Source organism: Mugil cephalus, chromosome 16, assembly GCF_022458985.1.
Source record: "Mugil cephalus isolate CIBA_MC_2020 chromosome 16, CIBA_Mcephalus_1.1, whole genome shotgun sequence".
Classification (NCBI taxonomy): domain Eukaryota; kingdom Metazoa; phylum Chordata; class Actinopteri; order Mugiliformes; family Mugilidae; genus Mugil; species Mugil cephalus.
In genome coordinates this window covers 6,793,814-6,808,760 of record NC_061785.1, presented here as the reverse complement: position 1 = coordinate 6,808,760, position 14,947 = coordinate 6,793,814, and the positions used below count along the sequence as shown (strand labels likewise).

Sequence of the window (14,947 nt, the reverse complement as noted above, 5' to 3'; positions counted from 1 at the left end):
CTCCTCCTCCAGTCCCTCCTTGTTTTTCGTTTTTGTCTTGTCTTGTTTTGTGTTTGTCTTGTTTCGTTTAAAGGGCAGCATGGCGGTATAGTGACTGACATTGCGTCGAAGGCCATACATGTCACTCTAAACACCCTTTGCCCCAAGCCCCCATTTCTTGTTTTGGTCATTTTGTGTTTGTCTTGTGTTTCTGAGTGTGAATGTGAGTGTGCATGATTGTCTGTCCTGAGCGGGTAAAATATCTTTTTATCCAGTATCTCTATAAGTGGCCCTGTGATGGACTAGCAGCCTGTCCTTACGGTATTGGTCAAACAACCTTTGTCCATTGCCTGCTGGAAGAAGCTGCAGACATCAACAGAGTACACCTCTAGACACCTACAGACAATGAATGAATGACTGAATGAATGTTTTTGTCAAAAGCAGAACAAATAAAAAAAAAAAAAAACACAAAACTTTATGTTTACATATATTTTTTATTATTATGTTCTGAGTTCTTAATATTATACTGAAGCTATTTTCATGCATTTATGCAGGTTATCAATAGAGGCTATGCACATGACGTCAGAGCATGCACAAGTCTCCATGGTTACAGCCAAAAAGTGACAGATGAGCATGGAGATTAGCTGCATTAGTTTGAATCATGGGCTTTGATACTCTCTAAATTATGAAACTAAATTAAAAAAAAATGGGAAAGAGCTGTTGTGCAATTGACTGTACCAACAGAATTGAAAAGTAGCCAGAGATATCTTTTTATAGTCAGGTAACACTGAACCCAAACTTTAGAGGCAATGTAAATAATAACCTGTAATTAAGGCAATACAATTATAATAATAATATACTAATAATAACCTATAATTATAGCACAATCACAAATAGTTAAGTGATCTTACCGGTATTAAATGAAAATGAAATTCAAATTTTCATGGCTCTGTGTGGAAAAAGTGATTTTCCCATGAACGTAATAACTGGTTGGGCCACGTTCAGCAGAATTCATGGTTCCATTTATCACAGAAAGTCTTCCAGGTCCTGAAGCAGCAAAATACTCTCAAACCATCACAATACCACCAGATTTGACTGGGACGATGTTCTTTTTCTGAGGTATCTTAACCTTACCTGAGACAAGTGAGGGCTGCCGTTCTTTGGCTGTTGTTGTGGGGTCTTTTGTGACCTCTTGGATGAGTTGTTGCTGAGCTCTTGGGGTAATTTTGGTTAGCCGACCACTCCTGGGTTCACCACTGCCACTGTTCTATTTCTATTTCTTTGGATCTGGGCATGATGTCTAGCTTTTGAGGATCTTTGGTCTACTTCCCTTTGTTAGGCAGGTCCTATTTAAGTGTTTGTTTTTTGACTGAGAACAGGTGTTGCAGTAATCAGGCCTGGGTGTGGCCAGAGAAATTGAACTCAGGTGTGATAAACCACAGTTAAGTCATGTTTTAACAGTAGGGGCAAAGACTTTTTAACACATGGCAATGCAGTTTTGGATTTTTTTCCCTTAATAATAAAAGTCTTCATTTAAAAACTGCATTTGTATATGAAAAATACGTCTAATACAGCAATTAGTGGATTTATCACTTAGTAAAGAGCACACATTACCAATATATTATACATGTTATCAGGAATCAACCTTGGAGCGATACAGTTTCTACCTTTAGGGAAACGGACCGGCACCGGTCCACCCGCAGCATCCGAGTGACGTCATAAGCAGGCGCCGCTTATTTACCTCCGGTCCAGTTGTCGCTGCTGCTGCTGCTGCAATGGAAGTAAACAGGGACGAGGCGGAGCGCTGCATCGACATTGCGACTGCGGCGTTTAAAACCCACGAGCTGGAGAAGGCGCAGCGGTTCCTGGAAAAGGCGCAGAGGCTCTTCCCGACAGAAAAAGCCAAGGGTAAGTTAAAATGGCCGATTAAAAAAAAAAAAAAAAGGAGGAGGGCGCTTTAGCATCTTCACCTGCAGCATCACCTGCATCCCGGATGCAGGCCTTAGATAGATAGCATACCAGCTTGAACAGTCAGTTAGTCTGCGTTAAACTGCACCGTTAAGAAATTACTATGTGCATTTGTTCAAAATAGACCCGGTGTCGTCATTTCGTTCATAATGCTTAATGTAATTTGTTTTCTAATCGAAAGCTAAGGCTAGAAATCCAGTCAACTATGGGGAAAGCAAGGGACATAAAGAGAGGACCAGGATCTCTGAATGTCAGTTTCCCTTTCATACACATAATATCCCCACACCTCATTGTTCTGGACCGACAGACAGAACATTAAATGCAACACAGTGTAAATGCAAATCTAGAAAAGGCTTGTACACATTAAAAAGAGAATCATAATGAACCATACATTAGTGTTTGTATTGTCACATCATATGGACCCAAACAGTCATTACAGATTGCAACAGATCAGATAGAATTAAAGAAGCTCTAATGTGCATCCTAGATTATACACAACGAACAACATGGATCACTGTACAGTGTTTTTTTTTTTTTTTTTTAATTTTTTTCACATGCACACTTGATAGGAAAGAGAAATGTGACTGGTTTAATATTGATACTGTGATGTCAAACATTTAGTTGTATTTTGACTTTTATTTTGGCTTTTTTTTTAGTCTGACGGTCTATATTAGCATAAAAAAGGATTTACTCTTACTTGTTTCTGTCTCAGTTTCCTGTGCTATGCTGTGGTATGTCACCCATGACACGTTGTCATATTCAGTATTATAGGTGTTTTATACTTGCAGTGATTGAGTACAGTATTACTTTAAACCTCGTGCAAGAGTCATGTCATGATAAAAATCAAATGTGTGCATGTAAGACTATTTTAGTGTTTCTCAAACAATTGATTAAATTCTGTCGTAAACGTGGTTCGTTGAGATTCAGGTTTAACACAGAACTTGATTTCAGATGTCAAGTCCAAATGTAAAGACCGAAAATTTACAAATTTAAAAAAATAAAATAAAAAATGACAAAAGAACGGTTTCCTTTGTGATGACATTGCACCGAGACACTTTCGAAGCCTGTTGTAATAATCTGTCTGTGACTGGGGATCGTCTTTAAGCCTCTTCATGCATGAAAGTCCTCCTTCACAGAACACTGGTGTTTTATGTTCTAGTTTTGCTGGACCTGATTGCGAAGAATGGATTTACACCCAGGCGAGGTGGCCGCTCAGACTTCGGCGGGGAGTCGGGGCCTCGGCATCGGCAAAGCACCGGAGGCGATACCAGACCTGAGGAAAAGCCTTCAGACGCCCCCAAGTCCTACACAGCAGATCAGCTAGAAGCCGTGAGAAGGCATGTCGAGCTGGCCGTCCCTCAGAGTTGTTATTGTTTAGTTTCCCAATGTGTTTGTCGGAGCGGATGCTGATATATTTTCTTCTCCACGCAGGGTAAAACAATGTAAAGACTTCTATGAAATCCTCGGGGTCCAGAAAGATGCCTCGGAGGACGAACTCAAAAGATCGTACAGAAAACTCGCTCTTAAATTCCACCCGGACAAGAATCGCGCTCCAGGGGCGACGGAGGCGTTTAAAGGTAACTTGATCACCAACGCTGGCCTCAGCGACGATGTGATGATTCGATTTAAAGAGCTGTCTGTTTCCAACAGCTATCGGTAATGCCTATGCCGTTCTGAGCAATGTCAACAAAAGGAGACAGTACGATCAGTGCGGAGAAGAGAGAAGGCATCCTTCGGGGCACGGCGCAGACGATGGAAACTTCGAACCAGATATTTCACCTGAGGACCTCTTCAATATGTTCTTTGGAGGAGGTTACCCTTCAAGTAAGCGCCACTGTTTTCGATATCATGTGTATGAGCATTTGCTAATGTTACTGAATATGTTAAGTGCTAAATGTGCTGCATTATTCTAGGTAACGCTCACGTGTACGCTAATGGTCGGATGCGTTATCCAAGGCGGGAGAGGAGAGAGCGACAGCGGGATGTGAGTGTGATGCTCTGGCCGTCCCAGCACACATTACCTAATGTTTAATTTGCTATGTTGACCAGCAGGGGGAGACGTTTAGTTATCTGTTTTGTCTTCTTCTTTTTTTAACCAGTTCATTTGTTCCAAGGATCTTATGCGTGCATGTGTTTGTGTTGTTTTGCAGGGAGGTCTTGCTCTCTTTGTGCAAGTCATGCCCATCCTCATCCTGGTTATTGTTTCAGCTCTCAGTCAGATAATGGTCAACAGCCCCTCCTACAGCCTCAGCTTCAGGCCGTGAGTGTGATCCCTGTTCATGATCTGAATCCTGTTTACTGACACATATGAGGCTCTTGTTCTTGTGGTGGTTAGTACAGTAAACATGCACACGGCCCTGCAAAATTAGACAATAAAATAATATACAAAGGATATAAATGGAGGATAAACTGACTGGTACATGTTATGCCTTTATTCCCATTCAGTTTTACGCAAACGTCTCCTTTATAGATTAACCATCACACTAATAGATTTGTTTTGACGTCGCTTCCAGTTATATTCTATTGATTTCTACAATTTCCTGCTTGATTTATAAAGAACATCCCGATGGCGTCTCAGATAGGCCCAAACAACCTCTCTCCTGGCTCCGTGCGTCTGTCCACTCTCCCAGCTGTCTGCCTTCGCGTGTCAGATACACTCCTGCAATTTCTGACCCAGTATTCGAGCCATTATCAGCTCTGAGTCATGTAAACAGAGACCGGCGGTGCCAGATCAGTCATCCTCGCGTTTCGTTCTGTCATGCGATATCTCTCCGGCCCTCATTCCTTATCTCGGCGCAGGTCGGCGGGTTACTCGCAGAAGAGGCTGACCGAGAACCTAAAGGTGCCATATTATGTCGGGGAGCACTTCTCCAAAGACTTCAGCGGCGTGAATCTGAAAAACCTGGAGCGGTCAGTGGAGGATGATTACATTTCCAACCTTCGCAACAATTGCTGGAAGGAAAAACAGCAAAGTATGAATGAAAAAAATTGAAAAAAAAAACACACAGATTTATATTTTTATTGCCCCTCAACAATATTTCATGACCTGTTTGTGTGCTGCTCTCTTGCAGAGGAAGGAATGCTATACAGAGCTCGCTATTTCGGAGACACTGATCTGTACCAGAGAGCGCAGAGGGCTCGAACGCCGAGCTGCGCCAAGCTGTCCGAGATCACCGCTTCATTACACGGTTGAGGACGAGATCGAAGGCGAGTTCTGAGATGCATGATTTTCTCATTTCTGAGAAGACTTTATATGTAGAGACGAAATTAATAAAAAAAAAATAAAAAAATCTTTCCTTTTGTCTGCAGGTTCCCAGAGTCACCCGCAAAAAAATAAAACATAAAAAAAAAAAAAAAAAACAGGCTGTAAATAGATAAGCTTTAACAATCTGGAGGCTGACGATGACTCAACGAGCAACACAAGCAGAACCAGCACCGGACTCCAACAAACCGAACAAACTAAATAACTGAATTATAGTATTAAAGGCTAATTTTATCTCGAACACGTCTCGTCATGCGTGACGAGACGCGGGATTGGATGACCTCCCTCCGAGCTGCACTTTCCACTGGGAGCCACGAACCTGGCACTTTTCCTTTTTTTTTTTTTGTTCTTTTTCTTTTTCTGTGCAAGAACGCAGTAAGAAACGAGAACTTAGTCGGATAAATATAGTCGTACGGATTTTAAACGATGTAGCGGTTACCACACTGAATGCTTCCTCTTTAGCTTTTAATGCAGCCGGCTCAGCGGCGAAAGGGTTTTTCGAGCGAAATTTGACATCAGATGCACATGGTCAAACTATGCAGGCATATTGTGTAACCTCACCCCCTGTCTAGAGCTTGCGAGACACTTGAAAACCTGAGATTTGTCCTCTCCCGATTGCGTGTGATGAGTGTGTTTTGAAGACGTCCCCGTTGCTGCTTTACCTTTAAATTGTGTTCAGACATAAATGTAGCGTGACTCCACAACAAATGCCAAGAAGGAGAAGGAGACGTGCCTAACCCACAAAGTGGTCCAGTAGGGTCTCCATTGAATCTCAGCTGACGGACAAAAGCCATTTCTTGTTCCACTTTTTAAGTTCATCTATTTATTCTTTGTATTTAACAAACAGAACGCCCCGGGGCCGAGGAATCGGCGCGGGGGCCTAGCTCACTTTTTTCCACCATGTTTTTACTCACAGATGAGAATAAATGTGGATGCTCAAACGTGTTTCGATTGTGACTCATTGCTCAGAGCGTCCAGAGAGAAGCAGAGGGGGAGACAAAAGGCTCAGTCAGCGAACGCGCTCTGGCACAGGGTGGGAAGTGGAAACATGGCCGGGCGCACGTTCACATTGCAGGAGACGTGCAGCATGTGTAGAGCAGGAAGAGCTGCGTCACATTCTCTCACCGCAAATACACTCAGCTGTTTTTTCGGCCGACGCTGCAGCCCTGCCCACTGACGCACTCGCTCTGTGTGCTTTAGTGTAATCACGCACTTTTTTTCAGAAGTTTCGAAACTTTCCTTCCTTCCTGTCTGACTGTCTCCTGTGCAAGGGAGCTGAGCTTTAAATTTTCAGCAGAACACATGACATTAGTTTTTACTCCCAGGTGCATTTTTTTTTCTTTTTTTAGACCTTTCTCTCGTTTTCAAACACCTGAATCTGGCACTAAACGTACGGGTCGTAACACATTTCCCTCAAACAAGACAGGAGAAGTGAGCTTGTTAAAAAATAATAATTTATTTGCGGTCATGAAAGTACAAAAACAGTGCAATGTTATGAGTCTTTGAATATCAAATAAAGTTGAAAGCAGGACAGGTCTACACGAACACGTTACATTTGCAGTCTTTTTAAGTCTCGCACAAACTGCCCCTCGGCAGGCAGGACTTTGTCGTACAGTTCATACATCAGTTTGACTCTGATCATGTGTGTATATATATAAAAATCAAACAAAAAAAAAAAGACAACACAATGGACTATAATGATAGAGCTAGCTGCCGTAGTTACGGTTTCAATAGAAACTGAGGTACGCACTCGTAAAATGCCTCTTTTACCGGGTACAGCGTGAAAGGCTACACTTAGAAAATCATGACGTCAGCGAGCAAGTGCTGAATGAACTCCTGCTCCGGGTACCATTTAACTTCACGAGCTCCTTTACACCGGGAACACCGGGCTACATCCTGAACCCTGCAGAAGGCATCACATACATGTCAAAATAAGGCCCTTCAGTGAGCTTTTACTTGTCGCTTCACGGACAAAATAGCGCACAATCCCTTGCATTTCTCAACATTCTTCAATGAGCAGATCCTCGGAGCTGTACAGTTTCTTCTTGATCACACGGAAGCCGGTGCTAAGTTTGATAGCTTGCCTCACTACTGGAGTGGAAGGAGATTTCGTGGTGAACAGTCCTTGGATCTTGGGCCACAGGCCTCCAGACTCCAGCCTCAACACCAGAGTCAGCTGAAAGGTGGGGACGAGGTACGGGTCCACGGAAAGCTGTCCTATGCTCTCGCAGACGTCCCCGTGGTCCACGCAGAGGTCGATGAGGGCCCCTCTGAGGCCGCAGGGCTCGCTAGCTGCCAGGTGGAGGAGCTCCTGCCCGATGTGCTCCAGGAGTTTCTCGGGGATGAGGAGCTTGGAGCACCTCAAGGCGCAGTCCGAGTCCTTCGCCTCCCTCAAACTCCCCGCGATGATGTCCACCACTTCTTTCAGGATCGTCTCCTCCATCGGGTCGTAGAACAGGTCGTCGACAGACGGGGACAGGTCGCCGGACACGTCCGATCCTGCAGAGGAGAAGCGAAAAAAGGGGGTTAGATCTCGGAACCGTGGGGGACGAGACGGCTGATGAAAAGGGATCAGATGCGATGGGCTGGGGAGCTTACCGGAGTCTGAGAGATCACTCCTGCTGCCATTGTTGGACACCGACTCAATGCTGCCGGTGTTGGTGCTGAAGTCTGCCAGTCTTTGGACCAGCTTGCCCCAGGACAGCCTCCTGGGACTGCTGTCCACTGGAGACGGGGGTGAGCTGCCAGTATCAGCGGGTGTAAAGACATCAGGCATGATTGTCCTCTGCAGTATTTCAACAGTGTCAGATGCTTGTGCGGTCAGCTGTTGGTGAGGAGACAAAGGCAACAGATAAGCACTCAGGTTTTTTTTCAAGTTGTTAAGACAGATTCTAATTGTTAAACAGTTAAATCCCAAATAAAAACGCTGTTGCTGCAAATTTGCGTAGCTGTTAGTCCTGAATATTGAAGAGTTTTAATTGTCATTGCATAGAAGTTACACAGAAATGTTTGGCAGCAATCTCTAGTAACAGCTTAAGTATATATTTAGGACTAACTGAGGCACACAAATTTGCAGCAGCAACATTTTTATTTGTCATTAGTTTAACAACTCGATTGTCACTTTAAAGACAATCAAATTGCTAAATTGTAACACAGTACTTACAGTTCAGCGGTGAAAATGCGTCGTTGGAGTTCGTTGTCGCTTGTTTTTTTGGACTGTTGTATTGTCTCCGACTGCTATTGTCTGGAAACTTGTCTCCTCTCCGGCTCCTCTCTTCCTTCTCAGCAGCTGCAGTGACTCTGAGCCTCGCAACAATGTTTATATACGAGCGCGCAGGCCACGCCCCCCTCCGCCGGCTCGGCCAATCAAAAACGGAGGCACGCCATCTGAGCCCGTATCTTGCCTGGTAACATGCCAGCAGAGAAGAAAGACAAACAGGAGGAGGAGGAGGAGGAAGGGAGGGGGGTGAAGAGGAGGAGGGGGTTGGTGCTGATGAATAGCAGACCCCAGTGTTGTGGAAATGTACAGGGACTTGCCTGGGCTTGCAGGGACGCCATTGTGTGTCTTTGTTTAATGTCAACATAAGCAATAAATAACATGCCTCGCTTGTATGTGCATCTGCAGCTTTAACTGTGTGGTGATGAAAGTCCGTGCAGGCCCCCGCTCCGGCTGGGCTGAGCTGGTTGCAGTGTTGCAGTGAGCGCACATTACGTCACCTGTTTTTTTGCTCAAGCATTACATCAGAATTTTTTATCCTGGCACACGGGGGATGCAAACAACACAGCTGCATACTGTAACACGGTCAAATGTTAATAAAAATGTCCCTAAATGTGCGTTAATGTTTTCCTGCATTTGCCCCAGAACGGTGCAATGATGAAAACATGCAGGATTGCACAAAGAGGGACACAAAAACAAACGTTTGTGTACATATTCCACATCATTTCTGCTACATGCACTAGTGCTGATTGCACTTCAGGTTAGATGCTACATGTGTAATGACCATAAAGTTGAATCTATCTAATCTAACTTGTGCGGTTTTATAGCAGCTATTATGAGTGCTGCCAAAAATTTCATTCAGGGCCCAGAACGGCAGGGTAATTAAATCTTTCTTTTGTCTAGAAAATAAAAGCATACGTTCCTCTTGTGGCCATACAGCACGAACGACACAGTTTGCTCAGAGAAGCTGTCTGGAAGGCAGCCAGATGTACGCTGTGCTTCTGCACGTGAGCAGGCGTGGGACGGACTGTACTTTTTGTTGAAGAGGAAGTGAAAGACATAAACACGTGTAGGTACAGTACGTTCTGCGGGTTCTGATGTCAAAAGTGACTTTTTCGCACCCAAAGAATGTCGGACTGAAGCTCAAATGCTTCAGCAAACCCTTGGGCAGCGGCAGAAAACAGCATATGTGGAACAGTGTGGAACAACTTGTAAAATGCATTCCTAGAAAGTGTCATAAAGTAAACTGTTGACCCCTCAGAAAAGGAAATTTAAGCTCCAGCTGGAGGCGTGTCCTGCGGTGTTCAGGGCCGTCCTCAGACAGTCAGTCGGAACAGTACATTCTGTATGTTCCTTCCCTCGGACTGTTTGAAAACAACCAAGTCGGCTGAGCAAAACATTCGACGCACATCCACGTATCCCTGTGGTCGACGCAGAGGAAGAAGAAGAAGAAGAAGAGGAGGAAGAAAAAAAATAAGTGAAGCGGTCCCATCAGCCTCGTTCAAGGAACAGAAAAAAAAAACAACAACAAAAAACAAAAAAACATGTACACAACATTCCGTTCACATTCTGTCGCCCGTGTTCAGAATTGGATTGGGAGAAGTGGATTAGGACAAACTAGAGCTCGCGTAGAAAAACAAACAGCAGCTAATGCGAAGAATGTCCAAGTCGGACTTTATTTACAGGCTCTCTTTGTTTTGCTCTGGGTGCAGCAGCGAAGGCCAAGGCACAGAGGAGAGACGGAGCAGGGCTTTAACATTTACTTAGGGAGAACTCGTGTGGAAACACAATGCTGCACTTCAAGGGATTTATCACCAAAGTTATTATTTGTCCCAACAACAATGCTAAACCGATTAGCCGTAGTATTATGCCCACTTTTTTTTTTTTTTTTTAATATTGTGTAGGTCTCCCTTGTGCCTCCAAAACAACATTGACTTAATCAGAGAACGGACAAGGCCCTTCTGAGGGTGTCCGGTAACACAGTGTTGTTAGTGTTGGTCCTATGGGTGCTATGGGTTGAGGGGCGGGGCCTCTGTGGTGCAGATGTGCTATGTTGAAATAAATGTCTTATTTTCACCTGTTATGCAAAAGGCCCTCACTTAAATATCCCAGCGTCTACTTACTTTGAATATCTTAAATGAGCCTGTAAAATACTTTGCAGCCCAATCATCAGTCATGGAGCTGTGTTTACCTTCTCCTCAGTCTCCGTGTTCATCCATTATCGTTAAAAGTTTGAAACTACTCAGAAAAACTATAAAAACTCTGGTATTATCATTATAGCATTAGCACACTAGCTGTAATAACTTAGTAGTAACCAAGGCAAAGTTATGCATCAGTTAAATTTGTCTATATACAAAGACATAAATTACATGCACACATGGGTTTCACAGTATATATGACGGTAGCTGCTATTTTTCTATGCCTTTAGCCTAGATAACTAGCTAGCATAAGGCTAGCATACGGCTCGGTTAACTTTAGATACACATTAATGATGGTATGACTTTATTTTTCCTACATAAAATCTTATCAAACATCACTTCTCTATGGGTGAATATTGGCTAGAGGCATCTAACATGTGGGTTAGCTCATATACGGGTCTGGCTGCTGCCTTCAAGGAGTGTCATTGCTACGGGGTGGAGAGGGGGACCTGGTCTGGTCTAGGTGGGCGCTACATGTCTAAGTAACATCCACACCAATGAATGCCAGCTCCAAAAGTTTCCCCGCAGACCACTGAACAGTGGTCCACCACTGAATTGTGGTCTGCTGGGCGGTCAATGTTATTAACTGTCTCACCGTCTTATTTAGTGGTTTTAATGTTGTGGCTGATCGGTGTATTGAATACATCAAGAGTGGTCCAAGGAAGGAAAAGCAGCGTCAGGCTCACAGATGCAGACGGCGAATGAAGGCCAGCACGTTTGATCCGAGCCAACACGCTGAGCTGGAGGCTGCTGAAAGACTTGATCCTGGGTCTGATATCGAGGCGTGTGAAAACATTTTGGTGGTTTTATTGTGGTGGCTGATCTGTGTTTTGACACCTTGACAGTTTTGGCAGCATTTAAATAAATAAACGGATACAGAGTAAGTTTTGTTTGTTTAATATTCTAAACGGTTATTTAAAAAACAGACAACATACAATAGTAAAAGTGATTAAATAACACATGTAACATTCAGTTTTTGCGATATAGAATAAAACTCCAACGAAGGAATATCCGCGATGGACTGATATAGACCTTCTGTCGTCGTTCCGTTCGGCTGATTTATTTACCAAAGGCATGTGAATCTCTGTATCTAGGAAGGCGTGAATCCCAGTAGCTGTTCTATGGGTTTGTAGCGCCACTCGTCCGCCTCCAGCTCCTCCACCAAGCTGGCGAGTTTCTCCATCCGAGACACTTGTTGATCTGAAAGGTTGCACGGTAGTTACGACATCAGCTCTTATGGGATGCATGACACATTTTGTGTTGTTTTTCTTTTTTTGCATTCACAGACGTACCGTGTTTAACCTGTTTCAGCGTCGAGGCAACTTGGTAGCTGAACACGGACTCGCACAAAAACCTGTCTGAGCCGTCTGAAAACAAGCAGAGAGAAAGACGTAAACACATAAACAAGGCAGTAAAAAAGGGAACAGCTCCAGACCATCGACATCATCCAACTCCTATCAGTTTGTCATGAACTCGAGCACATGTTTTTATAACCACACCAAAGCAGCCACATTAATTACTGTGGTCCTAACTATGCAGGCAATGGAAAAAGGGTAAAGAGCAATAAACAAACTGTAGGCTGCTGGCAAACAAAATTCAAGTTTAATTTAATTATTTGCATGAAGAAGATGCTTGCATTAATCCAGATTGCTCACTTGGTTATCATTTCTTTTTTGCAAGACTTGTGCACCCTGATGGAAAAAAAAAAAAAAAAAAAAAAAAGAACATCTGTCTTTCTAAACCACAAGCCAAACCTTAAAATAAATGCGGTGTCTCTTTTCAGAGTACACGCAACAGTTCTGAACACACTGCTAACTTCCTCTAAGAAAAAAAAAACAAAAAAACAAAACAAAAAAAAAGCTGCGTGTGCTGCAAAATATAATGAAGCTTTTCAAATTCAGGGCTATGTGTCAATTCAAATAAAAGTGCACCAAATACAGAAAAAGAGGACGCATCTGGCTGCTAGGAAATACACCCGACGGGGTTTTTAATTTAGCCCAGCAGCGCGTCGTTCACTCTGCAGAGAAGGTGACTGGCTGCTATCTGCCATCTCTCAAGAACCAGTAAACATCCTCAGGAAAGATAGCAGCTGACCCTTCTCATCCTGAACACTCATTTCTGGAGTCAGTACCCTCTGGCAAGGAGGCTGTAGCCCTGTATCGGAGTAAATCTGTATTTGCACCACCTAATTTATCATCTGCCCATTTCCTTTATTGTAAATTATGTTATAGTTATAGTCTACTTACATTTAATGCACAAATCCATCTGTATAATATGTTCATAGGTCCACAATTAATCATTGTGTAGATCTTGCTCACTCACATGTACGTAGGTTTCCATCTGTAATTATTGTCCATGCGCTATAAAAAAAAAACCTGTACCATACTACTTATATATATCACACTATTTAGGCTACATGCTACTTAGTGCCTATTGCACTTCTGGTTAGATGCTAAACTGCATTTCGTTGCTAATGACAATAAAGTTGAATCTGAAGTGTTTCTGTTATTTGGCAGGGCTGTTATATTGCCTATATAACATAATGAACTGGAAAGAGACTGTGCATTTCAGTGATTCCCAACTACTGTGCCTGTGAGAGATCATCACGTGTGCTGCGGGAAATTATCCAGTTTCACTTAACTCACTATGCCAACTATGTACAGTACAGTGAAAGCGATGGATAAATACCGGAAAAGAAAAAGTACTCAATCCTAACTGAGTCCAGGAGGAAAGTTCTGACCCAGATGAAGACCCTAGTACGAGTAGTGGTCAGAACAAAGCAAAGAAACCTGAGCTCAAGACAATACAATGATCTTTGGATTTACTTTTACCGACTCCATTCTGCTTGGTGCTGTCTAACAGAGCCATGGTTCCAAGAAAACTTATACGCCATCTCCAAACAAAACACTTGTAGATGATGAGTAGATGTTCACCATTTCATTATATATATATATGTGAGAATTGTGCGTTAGGTGGTGTGCCATGGCATTTTTCCAATGTAAAATATGTGCCACGGCTCAAGAAACGTTCAGGAAACATTGTATAGATTGAGATTGTATATTTTGTATTGTTTCTTATTACTGCACCAAAGACAAAATCCTTGTACCTGTGAGCATACGTGGCAATAAACCTGATTCTGGTGTGCAAAAGAGAGTAGTGTATCTGGATCACTGCTTACTGATAATATCCTCATTGTGTGATGCCCATGTACCCTCTTCTTGTCCCAAGTGGGGATGTACTCTGATAGCTCCAAAGACGGATATCTTCAGCTGTGTTTTTGTTAACTCTTAGCTCACCTTCCATCATCTCCCCTGCTCCCTTCGGATATGTGTACAGGACCTTCCTCGGGGGGATGAGCTCTGAGGCGCTGAAACCAGATCCAGTTACAGAGCTGCCACTCACGCCGCCCGCAGAAGAGGACGAAGAAGAAGCCGCCATGGCCTCAGGAAACTTTTAAACAAACACACACGAAAAAAAAAACAACGATCTGCTTATTCACTTGTATTTATGAAGAGCACCTGAACACGACTGATGGTTTACGTTTAATAGTAAGATAGTTAACGTTAGTCAAAAGAGCAATCAAGATAGATAGATAGATGTTTTATTTGTCCTTTGCACACAATGTCTCCACAGTCACGAGAATACAGCACATTTTTCACAAAAACAAAAACATGCAACATGCCATGTACCCTCCCATAACATTCCACCACCATATACGACACCACACATACCCAAGTAACACATTACAGCCTCCTCGGTGATTTGTTTAGTTGTGTTATGGCATTCGTAACCTGCATTAAACGAGTTTAACGAAGGCTATTTTGGTTTTACGTTAGTCTCCAAGCAAGTGAGCTAATACTGGGTGGCTAACAGGAAAGCTAACTCGATGTAAAAAAAACAAAAACAAACAAACAAAAAAACGACAGAGATTATCAATGTAACTACACGTAACATGACAACATGTTTCTTAAAGGTACAACTTACCGTCAAAACCTAAGTGAATACACAACGTCTTTAAAAATCCCCTCGTTTGTTTAGACGTTCAACCGCTGGTTTACGACATAAAAAAAAAACATCCGTTTACGTTAGGTTTTGTGTCGGATTCTGTTTCCTTATCGGGAAGGAAACGAAATGATTTGCTCATTTGCTTGTGAAATTGATTATTTTAGTCGCTGGCTGTGCAACAAAGTAGATGTTATTGATATAATTTCATTTTCCCAATCCACAATAACTGAATTGCATTTCTCTCGCGACAATTTTGGACTTCGTGACTCGCCGTACTTACTCCGTGTTATGAGCTTTTTGAACTGAAGTGTCGATACA

At 43.0% G+C, this 14,947-nt stretch overlaps 3 protein-coding genes across 4 annotated transcripts; 1 reads left to right on the top strand and 2 right to left on the bottom strand.

The window, feature by feature from the left end:
* The first annotated feature begins 1,475 nt into the window (after positions 1-1,475).
* dnajb12b (DnaJ heat shock protein family (Hsp40) member B12b) lies at positions 1,476-5,307 on the top strand. Its single transcript, XM_047609122.1, has 9 exons — positions 1,476-1,887; positions 3,107-3,284; positions 3,379-3,524; positions 3,598-3,771; positions 3,861-3,931; positions 4,098-4,207; positions 4,747-4,919; positions 5,019-5,154; positions 5,257-5,307. The coding sequence occupies exons 1-8, from the start codon at positions 1,755-1,757 to the stop codon at positions 5,138-5,140; spliced, it is 1,107 nt and encodes a 368-aa protein (XP_047465078.1). The 5' UTR covers positions 1,476-1,754; the 3' UTR covers positions 5,141-5,154; positions 5,257-5,307.
* Positions 5,308-6,645: 1,338 nt separating this feature from the next.
* On the bottom strand, positions 6,646-8,538 carry ddit4 (DNA-damage-inducible transcript 4). The gene is made up of 3 exons (XM_047609123.1): positions 8,373-8,538; positions 7,808-8,033; positions 6,646-7,708 (listed from the first exon to the last, which is right to left on the bottom strand). The coding sequence occupies exons 2-3, from the start codon at positions 7,983-7,985 to the stop codon at positions 7,209-7,211; spliced, it is 678 nt and encodes a 225-aa protein (XP_047465079.1). The 5' UTR covers positions 7,986-8,033; positions 8,373-8,538; the 3' UTR covers positions 6,646-7,208.
* Positions 8,539-11,505: 2,967 nt separating this feature from the next.
* On the bottom strand, positions 11,506-14,917 carry anapc16 (anaphase promoting complex subunit 16). 2 transcript variants are annotated; one of them, XM_047609384.1, is made up of 4 exons: positions 14,609-14,917; positions 13,921-14,074; positions 11,917-11,991; positions 11,506-11,824 (listed from the first exon to the last, which is right to left on the bottom strand). In XM_047609384.1, exons 2-4 carry the CDS (start codon positions 14,060-14,062, stop codon positions 11,715-11,717), a joined length of 327 nt encoding a protein of 108 aa, XP_047465340.1. In that variant the 5' UTR covers positions 14,063-14,074; positions 14,609-14,917; the 3' UTR covers positions 11,506-11,714. The 2 variants fall into 2 exon arrangements, with proteins under 2 accessions (XP_047465340.1, XP_047465341.1); XM_047609385.1 differs by lacking the exon at positions 14,609-14,917 and adding an exon at positions 14,356-14,515.
* Between the last annotated feature and the right edge of the window lie 30 nt (positions 14,918-14,947).